At 41.7% G+C, this 26552-nt stretch overlaps 1 protein-coding gene across 4 annotated transcripts in view; it reads right to left on the bottom strand.

Annotated features, from left to right (window-relative positions):
* Positions 1-4891: 4891 nt before the first annotated feature.
* The window catches only part of PAX2 (paired box 2), an 83167-nt gene continuing 61506 nt past the window's right edge, over positions 4892-26552 (bottom strand). For 2 of the 4 annotated variants that reach the window (XM_066554658.1, XM_066554656.1), the window contains exons 8-10: positions 13073-13174; positions 7153-7239; positions 5106-5242 (exon numbers count right to left, since the gene is read on the bottom strand). In XM_066554658.1, the coding sequence (XP_066410755.1) occupies positions 5166-5242; positions 7153-7239; positions 13073-13174 (266 nt within the window). In that variant the 3' untranslated portion in view covers positions 5106-5165. Of the gene's footprint in view, positions 5243-7152; positions 7240-13072; positions 13175-26552 lie in introns of all 4 variants that reach the window. The other 2 variants (XM_066554655.1, XM_066554657.1) reach the window with 2 other exon arrangements.

Raw genomic sequence — 26552 nt, 5'->3', positions numbered from 1 at the left:
AGAGAGAAAGAAGGAGAGGGAAAGAGAAACAAGCCAGAAGCCACAAAAATGACATAGAAAAAAAAAATTGCTTTTATTTCTCATGTGCACAAAAGAGAAAAGAAAAGAATCAAACAGAACTGAAGTGATGAGGAAAAGCCAAGAGGGGCTGCAGAAGCCTAGAATGGATGTGACCCTGCACCAGGCACTGGTCCCCTCCCTCCCGGGTCTCATGTCTGGCTTAGCCTGGAGATCATCAGCAGAGCTGCTCTACAGTTACATTTGTTATCATTTCTGTAATTGCTGTCTTGGTCCCTCCTTCCTGCTTTGCAAGTTTGCCACCATCCTGGGCTCAGCCAAGGAGCATTCTGTGGTATTTGTGGGTCCCTCAGAAGCCCTCACTCTGTCAGTGCCAAAAGAGGCAGCTCAGCTATGATTCTTATTTCTTTTTCCAGAGGGGTGCTTTTCCTAGGGGACAAAAGGGTAGAGTTTTTTCCAACAGTTCAGCAAAACAAAAATTCCTTTAGGAAAATGTTAATAAGCATATATAAATTTATATTCAAGAGAAGAAAGAGGTGCAGGGCTTTTTGCTTTCCTTTTCTTGTTTAACATCCTCACACTTATGTTGTGATTAATTCCGAAGTCTTACTCTGAGTTTGATTCATCGCTACTGATGGGTCAGACAGCATGCAAACTTCTCCCTCTTTCCACAGCAGGGCTCATTGCCACCAACCCTCCCCAACAGATTTACAGGCCACAAGTATCAGCTTTACTGCATCCAGCTACAATCCTCCCCACATCCCTTTGGGCCAAAGGGATGAGAGCTTCAGAGGGCAGGACTCAAAGGTACTGCCCAGTTTTGAATGCCGTGGTCCCTGTTGTTTCCAGCCAAGCACAGCATTTGAGATTTTGTGAGATTTTTCCCCCATGATCAAGTAGAGACAGAGGAGACTCAGTCTCAGAACATTTCTGCTTGGTCCATTAGCTAAAGCAAACATAGTAACAGAACTAAGAATGACCTGAGAAAAAAGAAGTGAAGGGAGAGCTAAGGAAGAAGAATAAAGAAACAAAGAATGATTTGCGTGAAAAAGGAAAACAGAGAAATGTCATGGAAACATTAATTATTATTCACAATAATGCTTGAAATTTTGATAGAATTTTCTATCCAGAATCTCAAAGCACTGAGCCGGTGCTAATTAATTCAGCTGTGCAATCCCCCTGTGAACTAGAAACTGTTGTTATTCCCATTTTACTGTGGTGGAATTGAGGTGTTTGGGGAAGTTAGAGTTGACAAAGGTTTTCTAGAGCCACAAGGAGAACTAGGATGTTTGAGATCCCAGAAACCTGTTCTCATATCAGCAATGCTCTTCTCTCCCTGGATAGAAAAGGGCATTGGGAATGAGAAATAATAAAAGAGAGTGATAGAAATTGATTGGAAAGAGACTATGAGAAAAAAATGTGAGAAAGGTAAGAGACAGCAGAATGGAGGAGAGGTTTGTGTTACAGGCTTCACTGGATTTTGCATAATGATTTCTTCCTCCAATCCTTGTTCTTTTTCCTGTAACACTTTTAAAAGGAAAATAATTAAAACCCCCCACCTATAGCAAAGCAGCTGTTGGCCTGTTGGGGAAAGTGTCCTTACAAGGTTTGGCTGTTCCCTCAAATTCTGGATTTGTGCTGTGCTTTATTGAACGCATTGTTTTGTTTTCAGTGAGCACAACGAGACTTGCACAGTACACACAGCGTGTTCCTTATCTACAGGATGAGACGAGGCTGTTTTAATAACTACCATGATGAAGATGGAGATGAACTTATATACAAGAGGAATTGCCTTCACATTACACACATTATCTTCCTACAAAGCAGCAATTGTTTTTTGCAAATAACATAATATTAAATAATTGGTAGAATTTTTGCGTTTCCTGCATAGTCCAGTCTAATGGAATCTAGATGAATATTGATGGTTTTCTTCTGCATAATATCACCACATAAATCCCCATGTCAGCTACTAGACTTGGGCTATAATACTGCTTTACAATGCATCCACCGACTGTAAATCAAAACAACCAACACAAGAAACTCTTTGGCAAATGTAATTCAGTACATTCGCATGAGGGTCTACAGATGGTGGTGGAAGAGGATTAGACTGCCCAGTCCTTTGCATAATTCTGCTTTCCTTTGTATTTTCCTGGTCAAACTACATGCTGTACTTATGAACTTTCCAGACCAATCCAATGCCTGGTGGAAATCCTCTTTTACCAGTGGAGTTAAACCAACAATAGATTTGGCCTTTCAAGAGTCAAATCAAGCCAGCCGTGAGTGAGACAACTAAATCCTGCTTTCAGACTCTAGCTCATGTCCTCAAGTTTAGAGAAACACCGTTAGAAAAATAAGCATTTCTGAGCTTCTGGCTTCTCTCAACCTGGGCCCTGGGCTGCAGGTGGCCAAGTGTGAGGTGTGACAGTCTCCTTTTCTCTAGCTTCCTCAGGAGCTTCTCTTTGCTGGTCCTGGGATTTCTTGCCTGTGCACTACCTGCTGAGTGAATCTGTGTGGTGCACAAGTAGAGCAGAGGTCGTACTGAGAGACTAAAAGAGAGACCATTCTAACAGGGTTCAGCATCTATCTGGTGTCTGTGAAGGAAAACAGAAGGAGTGGTGAAAGCATTTGATTAGAAATTGAACAGAATTTTCTTCTCTCACAGAGTAAGATCAGACAACAGGCCAAATTCTGATTGTAGTGACAGTGTAACCACTCTGCTATTTGAAGCAGGTTACTCAGAGGTAAGATGTGCAGAATGACACTTTGAATAGATCAGAAGTAACCTCTTGGATTTTATTCTGTACAGGAACAGATTTTAGCTCTATATCTTCTATGTAAATGTCCCCCCAAACACCCTTATCATTTGGGCACCCCATTAAAGAAGACACAGACCTATAATCAGCTAAAGCCATGCAGAGGCTGAAAAAGTTAAGTGAAAGGGGCCTTTGGGATCAACACAGCTGTTTACTGATGGTGGATTTCATACATACAAGTTAAACTTGGAGACAGAATACCAAGTCCACTACCACATCTCCTCAGAGGCTTGGAACTTTGGATTTTATACATGATGTTGGCTGTAGAGATTGCTCCACTGTTCACTTTTATGCCCTTTGGGGGTTTTATTCTCAATCCTGTCTTTGTCCATGGACAATAGCCCATGAGTTTTATCTGAAACCTCTCTAAAACAACAAGGATCTACTTTGGCAGACTTGGTGCCCTGGGGATAGGCTATAGCTGCCTTCATGTTTTCTTTGAGTAATTTTGAGGAAGTGTCAGTGCAAGGAACAGTTTATGAGTTTGCTGACAATACAGGATAATAAGCATTTCTATTGACATTTAGCCTTTGCAGAACAGTGTTTGTCCGTCACTTGGGAACCAAAATGAGCAGAGAATCCCTTGAGAATCATCAGGTGAGCATTTGGGATAAGGGGTAGATATTAGGGTGCACAATACAGGATTGAAGATGAAAAGATGGGACTGTATATTGGGTCTGGCTGGTAGGATGCGAGCATATGGATTTGAATGGAGGCCTATAAATTAGTAGGTGTATGAGCAGATGGGTGGGGAATCAAAGGGGGAGACCCATATAGCAGGGCTATAATGGTTAGGAAATTAGGTGTTGGGCACAGATAATGACATGGTTGTCACCAGCAGTGGAGATCTGGAGAATGGGTGTTGGGCATATCTAAAATTGCAAAAGTTGGGATGCGGGTGAATTGAAGTCATCACAGGTACAGAGTTTAAGGTAAAAGGACTGAAGGCTAAGGACTAGGGAACCAAGCAATTATCCCAGCCAATCCTGAATTTGTCCATCTCAGTCTCAGCTGTCCAGAGGGCAATCAGATGGGCCCACATGAAGCCCCACACTTTCCACCACACAGCGCAGTGAGAGCGCAGCTGGGCTTGTTTTCTTTTCTTGCCAACCAGTGACATGGAAAACGTTTGTTGCCTCAGAGTGCTTTTTTTTTTTGTCGACTGATGTATTTGGTAACTTTGTCAGATGTGACTTGTCCATACTGCTCCCCAGAGACAGGATTTGGGAAAGAAGGGGGAGGAGGAGGCGACCGGGTGGAGCTGGCATCCAGTCCTCTCCAATACCATCATCCCATTGTAGTGCAAAACAGAAAGGAAACAAAACCCTAGAGTGAAAGAGGAGCATCAAACGTCAGAGGAACTCTGTCTGCCATTCAGGTGGTGGGGAGAGATGGGACTTGGAGTTTTATTTTTGTAGGGTTTTTTAATCATTATTTTGGTTTTTTTTGTTGGTTTTGTTTGCTTGGGTTTTTTAGAAAATTGGGGATTTTTTTGTTCCTTTTTACAGACCTTCATGACAAAGCATAAAAACACAGTTATATTTATATATCTATTTATATATTTCTTCATTTCGTTGGTTTGTTTGTAAATGTTGCTCCATCCTCCTGTCTGAGCTGATTGTGTGTCACAGAAATTGTGGGTGTATGTGTGAGGTTCCTCCCAACTCTGGCCTGCAAAGTCACCACCCGTGAGGTGCAGCCAACTCTGGGGGAATCCATGCTGGAAAGTGGGGATGAGGTGCACAGAGAACCCCTCATGGGGTGCAGATCTTTACTTGGTCCTTTCTTCATTTGCCAGATGGGCCAGGTGCTGCCATCTTTGCTCTAGCCAGACTGTTCCCTCTGTCCAGGGAAACAGGGTGAGCATCACAGGTTACATCAAGAGTCCACCACAGAAGAGTATATCTTTGGGGAACAGTGTTTCACAAGCGGCGTTCTCCCCTGCTTCCCTGGCCCTTACCACTCCCAGAAAGGGGTCCTGTAAGGCAATGGTTGCCAGCTGCATTGCTTCCCAGTGCCCCTGGAGTCCTGGAAGCTGAGGGGACTTTGCATGGCTGAGCTTTACCCAGGGGTGCTGGAGGGCTCCTGCAGGGGAAGCCACTTGGCCGCAGGCTGTTTCTGGCGGGGACGGAGGGCAGGGGGAACGAGGGGGTCTCAGTCTCATGTGGTGAGCGCTTGGTCCGGCGCCTTCGTGGCGAAGAGGAAGGAACTGGACTGTGGGGAGGAACGGAGAAGGTCTCTTCACCCTTCCCAGGGATGGAGGGAGGTGATCAGACAGGTACAATGTGGAGGCCTAAGCTGTCGCCCTGCAGTTTCATGTGGTTTCCATGGTAACTAGTGGCGGTCATAGGCAGCGGCAGCAGTGGGAGGTGCGGAGCCCCGGGATGTGGCACTATAATAATAAGGGGAACCTGAAAGTTAACACAGGAGAAGAATGGACTGGTTGAAAGGACAAACAGTAAACAAAAAAAAACCAAAACGAAACAAAAAACAGAAACAATCAAACTAAGAAAAGAAATTAAGGACAACTGAAAACAAAAAGAAAGGTAGAAAGAAAGAAAAGCAAAAGAACCAAAAGCAGAACTTGGAGACTGAGCTCCTAATGGGATTAGGGAAAGGCAGTCAGTGGAAGCCAACTGAGGGCCATACTTCAGTTGATAGATGCTATGGTGACCTCTGGATAGGACACCCCTCTATGGGAAGGAGATCCTTTTGCATCCTCCGACAATCAATGAGTAAGCCCATGAGCATTTGTGCAGGTTTTGGCTGGGGTAGAGTTAGTTTTCTTCACAGTGGCTGGTAAGGGGCTGTGTTTTGGATTTGTGCTGAGCACAGGGTTGATAGTACAGAGATGTTTTTTCTATTGCTGAGCAGGGCTTACATAAAGCCAGGGCTTTTTTGCTTCTCCTTCTGCCACACCAGTGAGGAGTCTGGGGATGCATGGGAGGCTGGAAGGAGACACAGCTGGGACAGATGACCTGAACTGGCCAAAGGAATATTCCAGACCAGAAAATATCCTGGTCACTATGTGAAAGCGGGGAAGGAAGGAGGAAGGAGAGATGTTTAGAGTGATACTGTTTTTCTTCCCAAGTAACATTGTGCATAATGGGGCTCTGCTCTCCTGGAGATGCCTGCCCATGGGAAGGAGTGAATTCATTCCTTGTTTCGCTTTGCTTCTGTGTGGGGCTTTTGCTTTTAAACTGTCTCAGCCCAGGAATATTCTAGTTTTTATACTTCCAATTCTCTCCCTGACCCTCCTGGTGGAAGAATGAATGAGTGGCTGCATGGGGCTTGGCTAATGCCTGGGGCTAAACCACAACAAACACTGCAGCATGATATGCCATACCTCATCCATAGCCACAAAGAAAGTGTCAGGGCCAGATGTTCTGAGTGCACCTGACAAAGTGACTTTAAAACCAGTAGGGGAAAAATTAAACAAAATTACAGTGTTTTCTTAATTGGGATTTGGGTCACAATTGGCATGGAAGCTCTTTAGATGGTTATTGAATATGTGTTAAATAGTAATTGATTATTAAGATCACGTTTACTGAAGTTTAACAGCACTGGAATAAAATGTGCATCTATTATCCAGTTGTTAAACCTCAGTAAATACCTAGGTAATAATCACAACTGATTTATTTTACATATAGTAAATATCTTCCTATTCCCCTGCAAAGAAATGTTGTATTAGAAGCTGAAGTCTCATAGGAGTTTTTTTCCCTTCTGAAAATCCCTTGACTATTTCTGAGTATATCAGTGACTGGAGATGGATATATATCCCTGCAAGGGAACTCTACTGACTATTATAAATCTTGTGATGCAGCCTGTCTCCTACTCTAGACATTAGTCCAACTTGGTCCAGTAGGAAGAAATTCTATGGGATTTAAAGATTTCCTAGGAATTGACTCTGGATTTAGCCTGAGAGAGGAGTGAAACCTTATCTGAATTTTTAACCAGGCCTTGAAAGTATGCTGGTTGTGGCCTAAGAGTAGCAGAACCTAAATTTAACTTTTGATGTAATTTGTTGACATAGCTGTGGATGCAGCCCATAGAGAAGCCGGAGCCACAACTCGAGTTCTGAACTGTCTCATGAAGGAGGAATCCACTTCAGAACTGGTACAAAATATGCATGAGGTATATACCCGTGTCAAACTGAACTGGAGAGTGAGGAAAAAGGCCTCTCACCTGCCCAAATACTTGAAACTCCTCTTCAGAAACAAACAAACAAACAAACAACCCAAAGAGAACAAAGAAAAGAAAACAAAGAGACAAACAGAAGGAGCGCGAGGCTGGGGGTGTGCTGTGGGAAAGAGGTACTCACTTAGTAATGCAGGGTTGCTGAACCGCCAGGCCTCATTGTAGGTCGTGTACTGAGGGTGGCTGTAGGGATTCCCTGAGAACTCGCTCCCTGGAAGAAACCAAGGAAGGTGTGAAATACAGTAAGCAATAAAGATTAATGTCTGCTGTTCCATCAGACCAGCTTTCATGTTGAATCCATTTGCCAGCAGGAAAACTGGAGCATGTAGCTTCCTTGTCTAACTGAAACTCTTCCCTTCAAGTCACTGCCGTGCCTGTTCAGTGCAAAGTTGCTTGCCCATACCATCAAGCATCACAAAATTGACATCTTCACAATCAAGAAATCAGTTCAAATTCGATAATACAAATAAATTATTTAAGTGGGGTGGCTTTTTTCCTTTTTTTTTTCATTGCCTTCTGTCTTCCAATTCTCAAGCTGCAGTAGGACTGCATATGCAAGTTTTTATGCACTTAATTATCAGCTTTCTAATTAATAACATTGAAGGTTCTTGAGTAGTGTTGAGACAGCAGGCATGGAAGGTTAATGGGACAAGCTCACAAGAAACTCTTTGGAGCTAGCAGTGCTGTTGATAGCAATATGTATTGCTAAATTTTTTTTTATTAGGGTACTGAGGGTGATGGCATAATTGTGAAGAAGAGTATCATTCATTTTTGTAAATGTTCTGAGTTGGCTGTGCTTAAATACAAAACAAAATGGAAAACACATGAATCACTTTCTTTTTTACTCTGGATGATGGTATTAGTCAGAAAAGTGATTCATACATGATTAACCTCTCTTTTATGCTTAGTTGGTGAATTATAGAGAAAACTTCCTGCATTCTAGCCCTGGAAACTGTTTTTCTAATGATTAGCACTTTAGGTACTGTGCTGAATCTGAAAGACAAGTTGTGCTACAGCTCCCCTTTTCACATTAGGAAAATGGGCCCAAACCAAAATACTTCCAAATTTTGTGACTTAGTAACACTCTGAACCAAGATCTGAATGGTGCAGTCTTCTAAAACATTCAGTTTTATTGTGCAGAAGGAGTTGAGTCTCCCTGTTTCTTAGAAGGCTGTGCAGAGTATTTGGTAACTGAAGGGGTCTGGTGCTGCATTCAAAATAAACAAATCTCCCAAACTTAAACATGTATGCTTCTATTATGGAAAATCATGATATGATCTGATCATAAGCTCAATTTAATGTAGTATCAACAAACTGTGGACAATTAAGGCCATCTGAAAGGCCTTATGTGCTTATGTTCTTAGAGTACTGTAGGTATTAGCTTCTGGTCTGCCTGAAGGCAGAGGTGGAATTGTTCAAACAGAAGTGTTTGAGAAGCACCTGGCAGTGCTTGCTAGATACCATGGAAGAGGAAAAGAAGGTAATGCAAGATGGGATGGATGCCTGTGATACAATTACCACAGAATGTCAATTAATTATGGCATAATCTCTGCAAATGTCCTCTCACTGGAGTATTAAAGCCAAAACCACAGATTCTCAGATGGTGGAAATGAGGTCTGTTCAAGTTAGGGCATTTGTACTGCTTTAAACTTGAAGAGAATCTTTCCAGCAAGGTTTTTAGAGGTACTCAAGGTGATAACCAAAGTAGTCAGTGCAAAATTGAGTATGAATCAAACCAAATAATAATCCAAAGGTATTTTATTCACAGCAGCATTTAGTTTCAGTATAAAACCTCATTCTGTGTGAGAGATCTTGCTAACTACTGTTTTAATGATGATAACTCAGCATAATTCCCTAGCTAGAAACATCCTGCATGGAAAATTGGCAACTAGCTGGAAAGGAATAGGTGTAACCTGTGAAGATGACCGTGCAATGCACAGTCCAGATTTTTCTCTACTGAATTGACTTATCTGTGGAATATACTGGAATTGGTTTGCTTCCCAAAGAAGGAGAAAAAAACTATCCTTATGAGAATTTCTGCTTCTGAAGTGTTTCATATGACATAACTTTACTGTATGGAGAGAAATTGTTCTGATATTTCATGACTTTCCTCTCACTCCCTGCTGAGTTGACACCCTAAACTGTTTATAGTGTTGCTAAAGCATGGGTTAAGCACAGGAGAAAGAGCCACAGCTATGGAGCGTGGGGAGGAGGGAGGGCAGCCACTGGAAACAGTGTTTATTGACGAGGAGTGAAAGCATGCATGCAGCAGGATAATGAGCTTTTGAGCTCAACTGTGACCAAGAGGAACTGAGCTATCGCCTTCCCGATCACTAATGAAACAAGTGTAATTTCCTCATCAACATTGGATTCTGTTTAACGACTCCCTGCCGCTGCCGTCCCCAGCCCTCTGCAGGCTCTGCACTGCTCTGTGTAAACTTCAGTTCCTGCAGTGGATGCTGACTGCACTAAAACAGTTTGCAGAAACTTGATGTCCTTTCTGGGAAAGAGGATGAATTGAGACAGGAATCAAAGGTATTCTGTTACCTTTGTGGGAAACTTCTCTCAGATATGTAGGTTAAGTGTAGCCCAATACCTGATTCATCTGTCTGTGAGTGACTAACCCCTGCTTTTCCAAGTGTGTGCTCAGGACCACTGGCCTTCGTCCATGTTTACAGCCTGGGACCTGAAGTTACAGGAAGGGCAAATGCAGGAATATGTATCTTGTCATCTGCATAATCCTCAGAGACATTTGCATTTGCTGGCCATGCTGCATGAATGTAGTGCTACAGGAGACAAGGTTTTCTCTAGACTATGTGAGTAGAAGTCTAGTGAAAGGTTGTCATGGGTAGAAAATAGCAGCTTTGATTAGCACTGGTTAAGCAATCTTCTCAGAAACAGTTTTCCACTGGAAAATGCTGTCTCATTGAAATGGAAATGTCTTGCTAAAGCTTGTCAGCTTCAATAGAGTTTTGGAAAGAAAAGTTCTGAAGTTATTGCAAATTGAAACAAAGTGTTATGTTTCAACTTTCTTGTTTTGTTTCATTTTGCCTTTCTTATTTCATTTAAATTCCTTTCAGTTCTTTCATTATTTTAATATGCCTTGACATCTAGAACACGTTGATGTTATTGAAATGTTTCATCCTGATGTTTGCAAACTGAACTGTTGCAGGGTTCTGACTCCTAATACCAATGCAAGATGAAAGCAAATATCAAGGAATCAGAATTTTGAATGGGTTAGAAATCTGGTTTCTGAACAGTTGTGTGTTTAGCTCTGCACCTTTGTTAAAAGAAGACAGAGCCTCTTTCCCATGTTTTCTCACATCTGAACAATAGGTTTGTTTGCATGTTAGTGGCTTTCTTAAAGATACTTCCTGAGTAGTCATCTTGCTGGCTTCTTGTTTCCAGTGTAGTTAAAGCACTGGCTCCTGAACTTTCTTGGCCTGAGGGCACATAACAAACCACTGGCATCATTGTATGTGATTGTTCAAACTGGACTCCTAACAGAGGTTGCAAGTCAGCACAGAGGATTGATCTCAGGAGGCCTATATTCTGTGCAATCTGTGCTCAGGGAATCTTTACTAACACTATTTCTTGGCATCTGTATTTAAATCTTAATGGCTTAGTCTTCTAATACAGAAATGATGAGGCATGAAGTGAGCCTAGCAGGTGGCAGGTTCATAAAAAATAAGGGATATAGTTTTCACAAAATATGTAGTTTATAGAACTTTTTGCAAAAGGTTTCTGTGCATGTTAAAGACTTATATGGGCTCGGGAGACATTTCTTACATTTGTAGAGAGAAAACCTATCAAGAGTTTAATATTAGATAGAAAAAAGTCTGGCTTAAAATATTTCTTAGCTGCAACATGGAGGCTTGGAGATCTTTCAAGAAAGTACCAATACATGCTTGCTCTACTCTTACACCCTTCCTCATATTTCCCCTGTTGGCCCCTGACACAAAGTAGTGGCTGCAGAGATCTGCAGAGTGACCCATTAAAGGAAAATCTTCTGTTTCTTCCCAGGAAGCCTCTTTATCTCCATCTTGTTGGCTTCAGTCACACTAGAAAACAGGAAGAAAAGGGCTTCCTGGCTGGGTCTGACCAGTGGGGTATGACTGAAACAGCCAGAACCTGATGCTCTGTTGAAATATGCAGTAACTACTGCAGGATGCCCAAGCAGGCCACTAGAAAAACTCCTTCTGATTAAATGTTGACATCAGATTTAATGTGAAGATATCCATTTGACCAGAATAATTTTTTTAACTTTGAAGTATAACTTAACTATTTTTTCTGTATAATTGTATTCATTTTCTTTTGGGGAATATTTCTGGGTTGCTTTTTTTTGGGGGACACTACTATCTTATATGCAGCCTCCACATCAAGGAGCTGAAATACCTTATTCTTGGTTAAGTGACCCCTGATATTAGTGGTCTTAAAAATTATGTCCCAGTTTAGAAGTCAGTATCGTCCTTGTAATGAGAACACTAAACTTACATAGCAATCACTGAACAGTTTCTACTCAAAGAGCCAGGTATTTTGATATTATTAATAATTTCTATATGCTGTGACCTCCTATAAGTTTTTACCATGAATGATCTAAATATTGTCAACTGAATTTACCTACTGGTACTGGGGGGGGGTTGTGTGTGGGGTGTTAATTGATCTTATATTGTCTTAGTGCGTGTCTGATTCTGGATAATGAATCCTTCCTGAATAATTTAGTGTAGGACATGCCCTAAAATTTGCCACCGGAATATGTTGCCCAGAGTAGTTGTGGATACCCAGTCCCTGAAAGTGTTTAAGGTCAGGCTGGATGGGGCTTTGCACATCCCTGTCCACCCATGACAGGGTGGTTGGAACTAGGTGACCTTTAAGGTCCCTTTCAACTCAGGCAGTTCTATGATTTGTCACTTTAAGATGTTAAGACTTTGACCTGAAAACATTTCCTAAGAGTTATATTTTCACTGTCCTCACTGATGTTAATGTTCATTTAGCTATCTGTTCTGAGGTCTGGGTGAGAGTAAAGTTAGGCTTTCCACTCGTAAGGCCTGACAAATCCTATGATAGTGATTTAAGAGCTTTCTGTCCTCAACTTGTTGCTGCTTCAGTTTTGGACTCATCTCTTCAGAAGCAGAGGCTGCAGAATGGCTGTGTACCTGCCCCTTAATCTCACAACCATGGGCCATAAAAAGCAGAAATCAGTGGCAGATGAGTTCTGAGTTCAGAGCTACCATGTCTGAGAAAAGAAAATCCTGCCTCTTCATTTATCTACTGCGGACAACTGTTATCAGAGGAGAGTGGGTAATAGAGCCTGAGGTAATACACTCCTCAATTGTCCTAGAGTAAATGGTTCTCTCTTCTTCCAAAAGAGTGGGAGAATCCAAATGCTGAGATAAGGTATTTCTCCAAAGCATTGGGTATCAAAGAAAGGTTGTCTTTGGATGCAGGATTAGGTTGGTAATTTCCTGGATTGGAAGCACTATTTTACAAACAGGAGGTGGTTAAGTAGTTGGTTGCTAAGAGTGAATAGTTAGTTTCTCATGAAATGCTGTTAATAATTTCTGAGTTCTTAGTAAGTTTAGGCTATATAGACAGTAGGTCTTCAAATACTGTAGGTATTAAATTGCCATTGATAATTTTCATCTTGATGGCCATGGATTTAGACAGAACGTGAGTTGTCACCCTTAGTTAGTGGATAGGTGAGTATCTTGAGCCATGAGCAGTACATAATAATCTGCATGGGTCATTGGAAAATAATTACATTAGTTTATGAATACTAGGGTTAATTAATTACCAATTAATTGCCACAGGTTATAGCTAGCTAGCTGCCCATAGCAGCAGTGAATCAGTTACTAGGGGGAAAGAGATACATTACAGAAAGGGTTGTTAGCTACATTGGTTATAGGCTCCTGATGGTTTCTTTATGAAAAGAATAGCTCTTCATGTCAGCAAAGCAATGGCCAAGCCAGCTGTGAAAGCTCTCACAATGCTGGTAAGCGTTCAGACATGTGTGCACCATTACTGAGGGTTGGCAGCTGACTTACCAGGAACCATTCCTGCAAGAGTTGATGTTGGGTAGCTGCCTTGTCCAGTTGGGGGAACATGGGGTGGGTAGCCAGGCAAGGTGGTGCTTGCCATATCACGACCTGGAAAGGGAGAGAAGCAGGACAGGTGATCAATACAGATAAGATCTTTCAATATTGATTTGGTATCATCTCTTGTCCCACTGTCACATGACTTGATAGGCAACTACTGCACAGCCTTCTCTTACATGAGTTCTGTCTGCCCACTGAAAATTTTGGGTGAAGATTGGGGCACTTTTGATCTCACACTGTAAGGATGGATGTAAAAACTTAGCTTTGATGAGGCTCAAAAGAATTTGGTTTGATTTTGGATCTATTTTAACTAAATCAAAATGGCCTTGATCTGCACAGAGAGTGGCAGCATATTCATTGCCAGAGTAGCTGAGGTCCTGTCTATATGCAGTGGATGTGGTTCCAAAACTGTGGTGATGTTGCTTTAGGGCATGATCAATGTGCAAGGCACTGGGAAGTGATCCAAGAGTTTTCTGTGCCTGTCTCTCTTCCCACCTTTGTAATTCACCTGCATATGGTTTTAGGCAAGTCACTTTACCTCTCTGTGCTTCTTTTTGTGCTGCAAACTCTTTGGTGCAAGAGCACACTTTTAGTACATTTGCACAGTGTTTAACATGAGACCAATAATGGTTGGACTCCTTCCAGGTGTTGGTGTACTATATGTAATAATAGGATCATGCAAATTAGTTTGAGTCTCACTTCATTTTTATCACAGGTACAAGTGTTTTTGTTTATGATACTTTAAGTTGTCATAACTTTTCATCACCAAAGAAGTAGAGAGGGGTGTGGATTTGGTGTATGATTGTAGATTATTTTTCCTCTCTTAGGAAGTGCAGCTGGGGGTTTCTTGGTTGATGCCAGAGGCATTTCCTCATTTGGACTGGTTAGCCTGAAAATGGGCCAGCCAGAAGGGCATTTGCTGTTAGTGCTTATTGCATTTAAATGAACTAAAATAATCTCAGAAGCTGCTGGGAGTTTCAAGCCAAAGCAAAACAAAACAAACAAAGAAAAATAAAACAAAACAAAAAGCTAAATAAATTAAGATAATCTTTCCCCCACAGCTGCTGAGAGATTTACAGCTCAACCTCCAACACTGCCTACGGAGATGTCAGCCTGTTCCAGGCAACAAAAGCCTTTCACATTCCCTAGGTGAACTATAGCTCACCAAGAAGTTTGTGCTATTTGTTATTCTTTTGTTAAATTTTGTCTCTCCTGGCAAGTGTCTGATTCACCTTTAGGAGTGACAGGCTAAGTAAAGCCCATTAATACCACTGGAGTCACAGGAACCATGCTGGGATATGCCAATGAAAGAAGTATTTGGTTAGCTCTACTACCAGCAGAATGATAACTGATAAAAGCAGGCCCTGGAACAAGCATGAACCTTGGCTGGGGAATCAGAAATAATTAACAGTTACAAGGCAAAGCAAAAACTAATAAGCATGGAACATTAACCTGAAGGGAGGAAGTTTCTCTGGGATGAGGTAGGCTAAACCAGTGCCATTGCTTTCACAGTCTTGAGTAAGGATTACTGAGGTGATTTACTCAAGAAAACAGAAATGCAAGTTCATTCTTTCTTCCAGAAGAGGTTCCCTATCAGTGGCTGAAGGTCCTAGCATAGTTTATGTTCTCTTAGACAACCGCTGAGCCATTTTCCAGCCACACCCCAATACTGATAAAAATAAATACATAATGTATCAGGGATTAATATTCTACATTCTTTTACTCTTTTATCACCATCATTCCTTTAGTGACTTGTAGCTGTATGTTAAACTGTATGAATAACAGCTAATAGATGTAGTCATTTTTTTCTCACTTTGGTTTAAGGCAAGAAACTTTTATGCTTAAAAATCTTGTTCTTTTAGTTTCATTTATTGACTAACCTGAGAAATAACAAGCGATGAGTGAGAAAACAGTGTCACTGAAAAGTTAGAGATAACATTATCTAGCTGCAGGCAAAATTAATTCATTTTGACACTTTCATTCAGGTGGGATCACATATACACTCACTCTGCTACTTTGTGTGTGCACATATGCCCCTGTGTTTTTATTCAGACATGAGCACACAGAGGTTGATGTTCAAAACTGAGCATGGAAAATTTGTTGGGAAGTGATCATTTGCCAGAATCCCGATCTTGGAAAAGAAGATAACAAACAAGTACTGTATCAGTAACATCAGTAAGACTCCCACAGGGAAACTCTTAAAATGCCGTTACATACAAACAGGCCCCTTCCATAACTTTCTCTCATTATAAACAGGTAGACAGGATTATTAAATTCTTGTACTGCAGGCTGTGGCAAAGCTAGCTCATAACATGCTTCCAACTACAGCCATTTTTCTTCCTGCAAGAACTTACTGAGTGAGGAACAGCACTTGAATCACTGTGACATTGTTTGCACTTTTGAACATTTTTGTTCCATGTCTAATTCCCTCTAAGAGTCTTAAGGCATGTGCCTCTCAAGAGACACAGTGCCTTCTAGGCTAGAAGATGGTCATATATAACAGTATTCCCAGATATCTCTACTGTGGAGCCACTTCTTGGCTTAGGAAGTGCCCAGAACTCAGAAGCTCTTACTGGCTGCAGTAAGGTAGGACCAAGATGGTCTTATGAACACAAGCCTTCTTACTTGCTGTTTTCCTACATGGAGTTTTAGAGATGGAAATCTCATGTGACAAGACAAAGGAAGGATATTAAGTCAAAAGAGAAAAATAATATAGGAACATGAAGAAGGCAGAAGTAAGAAATACATTTCTTGAGTGTTAGGAAGAAGACATGTTTCTTGAGTATTAGTGCGGTCTGCACTAAGTCTTATCTTTTCTGAAAAAGCCCAGATTACATCCTTTGAAAAATAGTCAGTGGTCACCCAAGATGATACCCACTATTTCACCCAAGTCACCCCTGAGATTCGGCAGCAATGTTGTTTCTGTCACCTTGCTCAGGAGTTTCCCTTAGTACCTACCTGAAACTTGACCTTCCTCCTCATCTTTCCCTCCTGCCTGCTGCTCATAAATGCTGCCATCTTCTGCAACCTATTTCTTCACCTCTGCTCTTCCCTAAAGGCCACCTGCTCTTCCCTTAAAGGCCACCTCAGCTCTGTATTCCTTTGGCTGTAAAACACAGTCTTTCACACATCCTTCCTGCTCTTGACATTCAGACATGATGCTGGATTTCTTAACTGCTTGGTCTGCTGTGTGAAGGCACCAGCTCACCCGAATCAAGTGACTCAAATACTGCTCCCAGCATAGCTATGGCAGTGCTCACCAGCTGCCCGTGTCTATTTGACTTAGTAGCTGCAACCCATGCTGAACAACCCAGGCAGGCCTAGAGCTGGCTGGAATCTTCATGCTGCTGTCATCTGCCTTAGGCTAGCACACTGTATTCTGTGCCTGCAGTACTCAGGGACATTATGGCTATTGAGTCAACACAGGATTTTGCTGTATGAATGTTTCTATGCTAAGTCCCAAACCCAGTCCAATTGGGACACCCAGTCACTTCTAGGTAGTTACATCTTCTTTTCCCGTTTTATTTTAACAAAGAAGGACAGGCATGAAAACTTTTTGATTCTTCATGGAGCTGAGAACATACACTGCAGATGCAGACCTGGAACATGGTTGCTCTGGTTCCCACTTGCACTCAAAGAGCTTGCAGCATTTACTAGGCTCCCCATCAGACGAAACTGAACCCCTTGCCTACAGCATCCCCGCTCAGTTTGTGGCCAAGGCCGGTTACCTGCTATCAGAGGCTGGCTGCTGGACTGCCCAAAGTGGGCACCATGATGAAGGAAGGCACTGTAGCAAGGCGTGGACGCATCGTCTGAAAGGGCCATGTGGAAGGGCTGAAGATCAGCCTGCCCAGAGCCGACCGGCGTGGTGGGGGTGAAAGGGGTGAGAGAGGCTCCATGAGGCTCTTGCTTTATACTGAGGGGAGAGGAGAGGTTTTCTGTGGTAGGGTAAGGGATGGACACAGACAGACAAAGGGAACAGGGGAAGGAAGAGGAGGGTGGGGAAGGGAGGAGAGGAAGAACAAAATGGGTAAATGAAAATGGAGTGGTTAAAATCTACAGGGAAATTAATTTTAAAACAAAAATAAAAATAAAAAGGCTAGGAGTAGATCAGAGGAGCCAGTGCTGAGACAACAGCAGTAAATGTGCCTGGGGGCTAGGCTCAGACTGCAGGAATGCCTCTGCAGAGCAGCAGGAGATGAGGGGAATGGAGTGCAGTGGCAGAGGGGAGGAATGGGAGGCAAGAAGAGAAGGAGGTGAGGGAGGGAACATGCAGGAGAGGGAGGACAGGAACAAGCATAGGATTGGGAAGAAGAATGCTCTGAAGCTTTTGTGCTCCCTTTCCTGCTGCTTCTTCCTGCTGGCCAAGGGCATATGAAGATGCTACACTTACACAGTTTGGGCCCAAGGAATTGCACCACTTTTTCTCTTCCAAGGTAACCTTCCTCAGGAGAGTAGCCTTGCTATAAGCATCTATTAAACAGATTGCTGGGTGTAATGGCCAAAGCTTCTCTACCCAAATTTCATAAAAGCTTGACAAAAATGGTATAGCTGGAGTTTGAGGTTAAAATACAAATGGGATTGTGCAATTAATAGGTGGATAGAAAGATGGATCAATCAATTGATCTTGTTCACAGTGGCACATTTTGGAGATTTAACCATAAAAACAGTCAGGGCTGACTCTGATTGTTCCCAGAGTGTAGTTTTGCCAGATAGATACCTTGACAGAGAGACATAATGGAAGAGAGGAAATGTGGGGGACTTGTAAAAGATCTAATTTTCATTGTTGTTTGCATTGGGCCTCCATTTCTGGTCGATTGAGCTTTGTCACTGTTCCTAACTTGGCTGCCAAGTAGGATGTTTGGGAATTGGAGAACTCTGTGACCTAAAGCATGGGTACTCCAGAACACCCACTGCTGTTGGGTTAGCAGTAATAGAGTCCTGTATTTGGACACCTGAAAGCAAAGCATGGATGATGTGATCAGATCCAATCCAAATTATCTACCAAACTGTCCATCCTCAGGTTATCAAATTCAAGCCAATAAATGAAAGCCATCTCTCTGCTGTGATGGCAACTATTGCCAATGGCCTATGAAATAAGTTAGTTCTGGTGGTTTTGATTTATACAGAGAAATAGAAATGTGACATATAATTAGGACATAAATCTGACTTCATTTATGTAGAACTGGCTTAATTAACTTTGGGCACCTTGTTGTGAGGCTGTAGTGCTCACCTAGACAATAAAGGGCTGGGCAATTTCTCTCTGTGAATGCTGTTTATCCTGAGATATTTGTTTCCTAAAGATTTGCTACCTGGCAAAAATGATAGTTTGCCATCTGTGTTCTACTCCAAGTACTTCTAACATGGGTGGCCAGCAAAGGTCTCTCATCACCAAGATTTCTTTGCAGCAAAGACATACGCTCATGTTTCAATTAGTTGGGAAGGACCAGTTTTGGCCAAGAGGGATACACTTCGTCCTTATTTAGTTTACCAAGTGAAGTCACTGGTATGCTAAGTGAGGATCATAATTTCTTTTCCCTTTTTGCTACAAAGCTCTGTGTGGCAAGGACCTTTTGTGGAGGATATGGGGAATGGAACTTGGAGTATGTGGATTTTGTTTTACAGTTAATTAAAGTCCCCAGAATAGGCAGCCCATCAGCACCCAGCTTCTGCCTTTTACAACCATACACTGTCCTACTTGTCCCACTAGTGAGCCTTCATGTGCCAGAGCCAGTCTCTGTAGATCAAGAACCCTCCCCAAGCTATTTTCCTCCTGCATCCTCTGTCCTCTGCAAGGCAAGGCATGGACAGATTTACTTTCAGACCAAAGAGGCAGAGTTACCACCAGCATTCTGGGAGTGCTTGAAGCCTTTATTCAAATAATGTTGATACAAGATAATTTGGATGACTAGACCTATCTGCAGGCAGAGGCCCAAAAGTTCCCTGGGCTTTCACAGGCTGTGAGTGAAGGGATATTTTTCAAGGAAGTCATTTGACAGTGATATGTAAATAAACTGGGGACACTTCAGTCCTGGGCATTTTCCATACTCCTATTTCAACTCTTTTTATTATACAAGAGACAGCAGGTGTGGGGAGCTGCTGAGGAGAAAAGGGCAGAGAATAAGGTGGACATGGAAGCGTGGGTGGGCAGAAGCAAGAGGTGCTATGGGCAGGGGTTAATCCTGTTTGCACAGCCCCCAGGCACGTTGGCTTTCCTAGTCCCTCCCCTGCTTTATTTCTCTTTTAAAGCATGGAATTTTCAGCTATAATCCTTCCTAAACCGCAGCATTTTTCAGGCGCTCTGTGTAAGTGAAACCATAATCTCTGGTAAAACAGACCGCTTAAGCTGCTGTAGCATTAGGCCAATCTGATCCAGCCCCTGGATTTCCGCTCTGCCCAGCCACCACAGAGAGGATTTCAGCCTGAAAGACTGTGTAAAGCCCTTGCAATGGGAATAACAGTGCTAGGCCTTGCCTTGCAAAGCTGGGAAGGGTTAAGGGACCAGGAGCTATTTGTCCCAATGTTGTGAGGCTGTTAAAACCCCTGTCAGACTCACAGCGGAGATGAGCCCAGCCCTCTCTTGAACACATCAAGGCTTATGAAGAAAAATTCCTCACACCTTCCAGAGCCATTGCCACTTACTCAGTGTGTGGGGGGATAAAGAAGTAAACACTAACATGGCAAAGAGACTTGAACACAATAATGCTAAACACTCTTCTCTCTAATAGTGGAAAGGAGATGAGGATAAGGTCAGACAGCGAATGATTGCACAACCAAAACTCAGACTTATATGTGTCTATTTATCTGTCTATCTTTCCCTCTACACTCTGCAACTGCACAGACATAATTTATATCACATGTATCTTTACTGATGGATGGAATTTACCATTTTTTACTCCTTTGTTGTCCAACTCTCCACTGACTAAAAGCACCTGAATTCTGTCTCTGATATAACTCCTGCCACTACTATGCTGGAATTATTGCCCCAGTAGTGAATTATAGCTCCAAAGCATGTCACTGTATATGAAATCAATTGATTGATCTATCTATCCACCTGTGAATGGCACAGTCTCATTTTTCATTTTAACCACCTCAAACTTCAGCTGCATCTTTTATGTTTTCCATTTTGATTTTCTCCATTCTCTAATTCTTTCATATTTGTGATGGAGAACTTGCCTCTGCCTATCCCAAGTCCCACTACTGCCAGCAAGCTGTAGAGCAGTGCAATTTTGGCTTGTCTATGTTTTGTTGGGAGTGTTTCTTAGTAAGACTCCTTAAGTGAATCCCAAGGTATATCTTTCTCTTAGGGCTGGAATACCAACCTGAAATCAAATGGAGGAGAGTGGAGGGGAATGAGTTTGCAACCCATTTCCAAATCAGCAGAAATCTATTCCTGCCCCAGTCTCCTTTACTCTTCTAAAAGGCAAACAATATCCTTGTTTATAGGTGGCAAAAAAAATATCACCCACTGTCATGGTGGGGGAAACTTGAAAGTCATCAGGGTGGGGATATAGCTGGAAACATAGCAGAGGACAACATTTTGTGAATCACCTACTCCTCTCTTTCTGACTATATTTTCTGAGTTATGGTTGTTTTTATTCCATTCTAGCCCTCTCCTCTGTTATTTTGGCGGAGAGCAAGAACTGGTGATCTCTAGCCTAAATTCCTACTGTGAATGAAGGGATTTTGGCCAGACAGAGTGAGAGGAAGATTCACAGCTTTGGGTTCCTATGGAGACTCATCTCAGCTTTTATCATGCTCTCTCCTGCTGAAGGGAAGGGAAGTGGGGTGGGGGTTGGTTGCAGGACTACATAAGCTGCTTGTTTTTCATTGCTGTTTTCCTGGAGCATAAGCTATCTGCATCCAGTGCTCCTTTTCTTTATAGTACACAAAGAATACCAAGATGGCACATCCATGCATGAGAGAATGGCTCACACACCCACTCAACCCTGCTGACCATCTTGACAATGTTTCCTGTTCTTTGTCTTTTCCTGAGGCCTCTATCATATATTTGTATGACCCCAGTGCCCCACACTTTACAACACATATCCTTACAGCATTGCTTAGGGATCACTCTTTTATCTATGAGGAACTGAGCCTAGAGAAGAATACTCAAGTTTGTGTAGGGGCCCTGTGCCAAAGCTGAATCTTATCTCAGGTGTTTTGAATTCTATCCTTGCACCCACCTCTGAAACGTCTTTTTCTGTATTTGTGTTCTCTATTCCTTAGAAAAGTTTCATTGTAGTAAACAGAATGGGACTGGGTCCTTAGAACTCATAGACTGGTGAATTTACACTATAGGCAGTGGAGTTACATCACTTTCTCCCTTGTGGCGATCTTGCCTCAAATTCCAAAAGCCATACAAAAGACCAGACAGGACTCACACAGCATACTGTTCCTTTTGCTTACTGTCATATCAGAATAGCCACTTTTTCTATTCTTAGTGTCCTAGGTTTTCTGTTGTGAGAGCATTTTTCAGGTTGCACATGAAATAAATACCGTCCTGTGTTTTTTCTCTTCTCTGATCATAACAGACCCTTGCTGGAAGTCCTATGATTAATCTGCTTCTCGTTATATCTTTCTTGTCTTCCTACTGACTGGAGAGTGTGCCTTGTGTGTTCAGGTTTTTTTTTCTGTTTGTGCACACATTCACCCATGTTCTTAACAACCTTGGGCTGCTTTCCCCTAAGAGTCAACACTGTTGTGACATCACATCCCATGTCGAATTTTGTACTGTATTTTCTGTATTTTTTCATTAAACTGAATATTATAAATCTAGATTTTATGTCTGGTCTGATCTGATCAACTGCTGCTTTCTAAGTAAACTGACATGCTAACTCTGTATATTACTTTGAAGAGAAAATTTTATACCCTTCATATAGAGTAAAACATGGAGCTTCCAGTAGACCTGTGATCTGGACTTACTCTTTGAAGCTACTTGAATCCTAATCACTTGGGAACTCTACTGGAGCCTATTTCATGTGGCTGTCAGTACATTTGTTTAAAGATGGAGCTGAAGAGGAAAGATATGCTTTGAAGTCCTGGGTGGAGGGGAGAAAGATATGCGTGCAACTTGTGCACTTGACAAACAGAGAAGTTCAGTGGAGTTTATATTGTCACCTTTCTTGAGTCGCAGCCCATTGGATTTGGCAAGTTCTACCTGTCTTGAAATGTAGCACGTGCTTATTCCTTGCTGGTTTGTGACTTGAGTGTTGCCTCTTAAAAAAAATGCTTTTGAAATATATACTGGGCAATGCAAAACCTGTTAGTTTTTCATGCAGTCCTCATTATAGGTAACTCCAAGGTTCCATCATAATGGTACTTTACTGATCACAAGATAGGATAGATCTTCCTTGGTAGCCCATAGCAGTGATAAACTTAAAAAGATGGGACAAAGATTACTCTAAGCTCTCAATTTTTCTGAAAGACTGCAGTGGGCAATTTTGGTTGTACAAAAAGTGGGCCTGATTGAATCCAGTACAGTTGACGGACACCAAAAGTTATTAATGTCTGCTTAACTCAGGTATAAAGCAGTCTTTGCTACACTGGGCAAATGTATACATCGCAAGAATTTTTATCAAAGTCATACTCATTGGATCCTTCATTTAACCTCAGAAGAAAAGGCAAAACTTAAACTGCTGGAAAGACAATATAATACAATTATTTTCTCTAAAAAAGTCCCCTTTTGTCCAGCAGCATAGAGTGTGGCAGCCTGCAATGCTGCCTCTTGCTGAAGAAAATTGGACTGGGAATGCCAATTCACTGCTATTGTCATTATATGACATTATTTTCACTCACTGCTATTGTCCACTTAAATGCTAATTTAAGGAAAGCAAAGATATTATTTCTTTTAGGCCCATCCATTTCTGTGTTCTTCAGCTGAATATGCCTTTAAAGCCCACCAGCTGCTTTTTTCAGCATCATAAAGTTACTGTCAGTGAAAATTCCACTGAATGCATATAAATAGTTTATCTGATTCCTTCCTCTTCATCCCTGTTCCTGTCTGTTTCAGGGATCATTCATCTGACCATCTATCACTCTCAGCCATTTGGTCCCAGAGAAGAACAGTAACACCTTTTGCTTTTACAAATACCTTGACTAGATAAGAAGATGCTATCTCTTCTTAAAGAGGGGAAACGGTTGATTAAACTTGTAGGTCCTGTGGACTTCTGCTTTGGCCAGTTCCTCATCTTCAATATGAGAGGCTTGCTCACAAAAAATACTACCTTCATTTTAGTGAGGCAGGGTAGTAACAACCTTGTAGCAGGTGCATGATTGATTATCGTATTCCATTTTCAGGGCATTGGAGCACCCAGAGCTGTGCCAAGAGGCTGTTTGAGTGCTGCTGACTGCCGCCCTGCTGCTGGGCTGCTGGGTGGGGTCAGTGTGTGGGATCTGCCATCACCAAAGCCAACTTGGGCCCCCCAGGTTGGGGCCCCCCAATCTGTTTAGCAGTTTGTTAAACAGATTTTTAAAAGTCAGATGAGTCAAGCCCTGACCAGGGCCATTGCTTGCTGGTATCAGAGGCTAAAGTAGACTGGAGTAAGGCAGGAATTTTTCACCAGTACAAACAAGGAAAAGGAGAAGGAAATACTTCCCCTATCACTGTAACGTTATAAGTACAACTGAATGTAATTTAGTCATGATTTAAAACAGCAAGGTGGATCAACTTGTTTTACATTTCCACTGTGAGGCTGTTTACTACAAGATTGAATTTTATGGGAGGTAACAAATATTTTGACAAATACAAAATTCACCCTAAACATAGTTATTTCAGTTTTTGCTAAGTAGATGAACTGCATCATGTGCACATTTATTTAAGCAATTATGTTGTTTAATATAATTTGTCTTCACATATTATTATATGGCAAAATAGTGAACGATGAGTCCATATTATTATTTTATTAGATTATTAACTTTTTACTTGTTATCTGTGTCAAGTTATATTTGGATGGAAATTAGAATTAAATTAAAACCAGTATTTGTAATTATTCATGCTAATTAAATAAAATGACCATAAGTTCCCTGACTTCCTAAATATATTAGAACAGAAAAAGCAAGCTTTTCTAAGCAGGTTTTGCATTAAAAAATTGTTTATTAACTGGAGGGAAGGATAGCTATAAGGAGGAATTTGGATTGGTTTAAGAACCCTATTTTAAAAATAATAGATTTCATTCTTTCCTACCAACTCTAATTCACTTACTTTGAGGAAAAGAAATGTTCCTGATTTTTCAAATCTGAGTTTTGTTTCTTCATTGTAAATGACCAGATATTAAACTGAACAAAATTCTCTTTTGTTCACTCGCTAATCTGAAATTAAGGAAATAACATCTGCGGGAAGCTAAAGTTCTCAAAGGATTGTTTAGCATTTCAGAAAATCTTTCCAAGTGTCTAGCCAGTGATTTCCCCATGATTAGCATCACTGCTTTCCTGAAAAATCAGATTCTGTTTGAATTTATGTCTTTCAGGTATAGCAAGTATCCTTTTTTGTCAGTAATTCCAACATTTTTTGCATACATTCATGTCTGAATTAAAAAACTGAAAAAACCCTGATTGTATGCCAGAGAGGGGAGGTCTGGAGGAAGGTAAAATCCATGAACTTTTTTCTCTCTCTGAATCTTCACAAGGCAGTTGAAAATTTCTGCATTGTCTGTTCCATATGAAGGACAGCAGGGTAGGTTTCCTAGCCTAGTGTCCAGCAAGTCACTGTGACAACTCATTCATGGACATTCCTTGAACATACTTAATAGGGAGTGATAACAATGACCTTTTTGCTCCATAGTAAAAAAAAAAAGGTTTTGTTTAATTGCTTTCAGAGATTTGAGTAATAAATGAGCCATCTAAGATGTGTTAGTAGAATAATTGTCTAAAAGGGAGTGTTTGATATGGCCATACTAGGCAAGGCTGGGCTGTACACAGCTGTGGTGCTAAGCTGTGTCTTCGAATAGATACCCAGGACTTTGGGGAGGGCCTTCTGGCCAATTGAAGAGGTGGCTGCCTGTTTTGCAGCATTTCCAGCTCTTCAGTTCCAAGAAGCTCCCTGACAGATAAAGGAACTTCAGCAACACCATTCCTTAACTATCTCACTACATTTCAAGATTTTAGGTAGCTACAGATTGTTGAGGGTTTGATGGCTTTTGGAGGGGTGAGGTCTCAGAATGGTGTGAGCTGAAAGAGCTTGCTGAGGACAGTTATTCATAAACCAGAAAGAAGGACTTTCTCTGAAGTCTTCAGAAAGGAAGACTTTCTGAAGACTGTATGATCTGGTGTCATACAGCTATGGTTTGGAAAGACCTAGTACTATATTTTTCTGTCTGGGAAGACTAAGCTGGGGAGACTTGCCTGTAGACTGAAGCTCTAAATCTCACATTGTGAAGTGACTCCACACAGAATTTGTACCCTGATTGAGTAGGTCTGTTTCACATTTGTGTCAGGTATCACCTGCATTCACAGACTGCCCTGGACATTTTGTGAGGCATTTCAAGGATGATACCATAGCAGCAAAAGAGGCACCCAGCAATTCAATACTCACTAATACTCCAATATCCCTTCCTGGGATCAGGAGCTGGGTGATACCAAAGATTTCTGCATGACTCTTCCTTAATTTCCTAGCTGGGGTAGACCAGGAGGCAGGACTGAGTTCCTCATCTCTGGTCCTTCCTGAAAGCATTGCCCAGCCCCATAGCAAACATATCATGAATCATTCATCTTTAATAGATTATGCAAATTGAGAACATCAGATCGATGAAGATCAATACCTGCAACCATTTAATTGCCAGCAAAAACATTTTAAGAATGAGCATTATCTGAAGTCCTTTCTTGGGTAATGGCACCATTAATCCAAACATTGGATCCTGGCCTAAGTGTACAGGAAAAATTCTCCGCCCCTCTTCCCCTGATGCCTTTCAGGTTGTTGAGGGGCTTTTTCTTCCCCTTTTCATTTCCAGTTTCTGAGTTTCTCCATCATTACCACCAGTGAACAGCTCCCAGTGCTAATAGTTCCGCTTTTGTTACTCTGCACTGATTGAAATGTCGCATACAGATTGAGATGTTAGTGCTAAGTTGCCACCTGGGAATGTCAAGCTGGGTCTGAAATGAACTTTTCTCACTCTTGGATCCAGATGGATCAGATGGGGATGTTCTCAAGCTGAGCTGGGAGTGTGGCAGGGAACAGAGTAGGGGTAGCACAGGGTGGGAGGGACATGAAGAAAGTTTTTTCCTCAGCCTACAGTCTTGTCTGTGAGACCAAATCTGTCTCATGCTGTGCCCTTGTGAGAGTCATGTCCAAGGCTTGTTTAGTGTCCCAGCCTTCAGGAAGCCTCCTCTCACATTGACAAGCTAGAATGCACCATCTTCACTTAGGCAAAAGGACTAAAAAGAACTATTTTCATGGCTTCTTTGAATCTTAAACTCTGATTGTAGACACATC

This window comes from Molothrus aeneus, chromosome 8 (genome assembly GCF_037042795.1).
Source record: "Molothrus aeneus isolate 106 chromosome 8, BPBGC_Maene_1.0, whole genome shotgun sequence".
Taxonomy (NCBI): Eukaryota; Metazoa; Chordata; class Aves; order Passeriformes; family Icteridae; genus Molothrus; species Molothrus aeneus.
The sequence above is the reverse complement of the archived record's forward strand: the minus strand, read 5'-3'. Positions and strand labels throughout refer to the sequence as shown.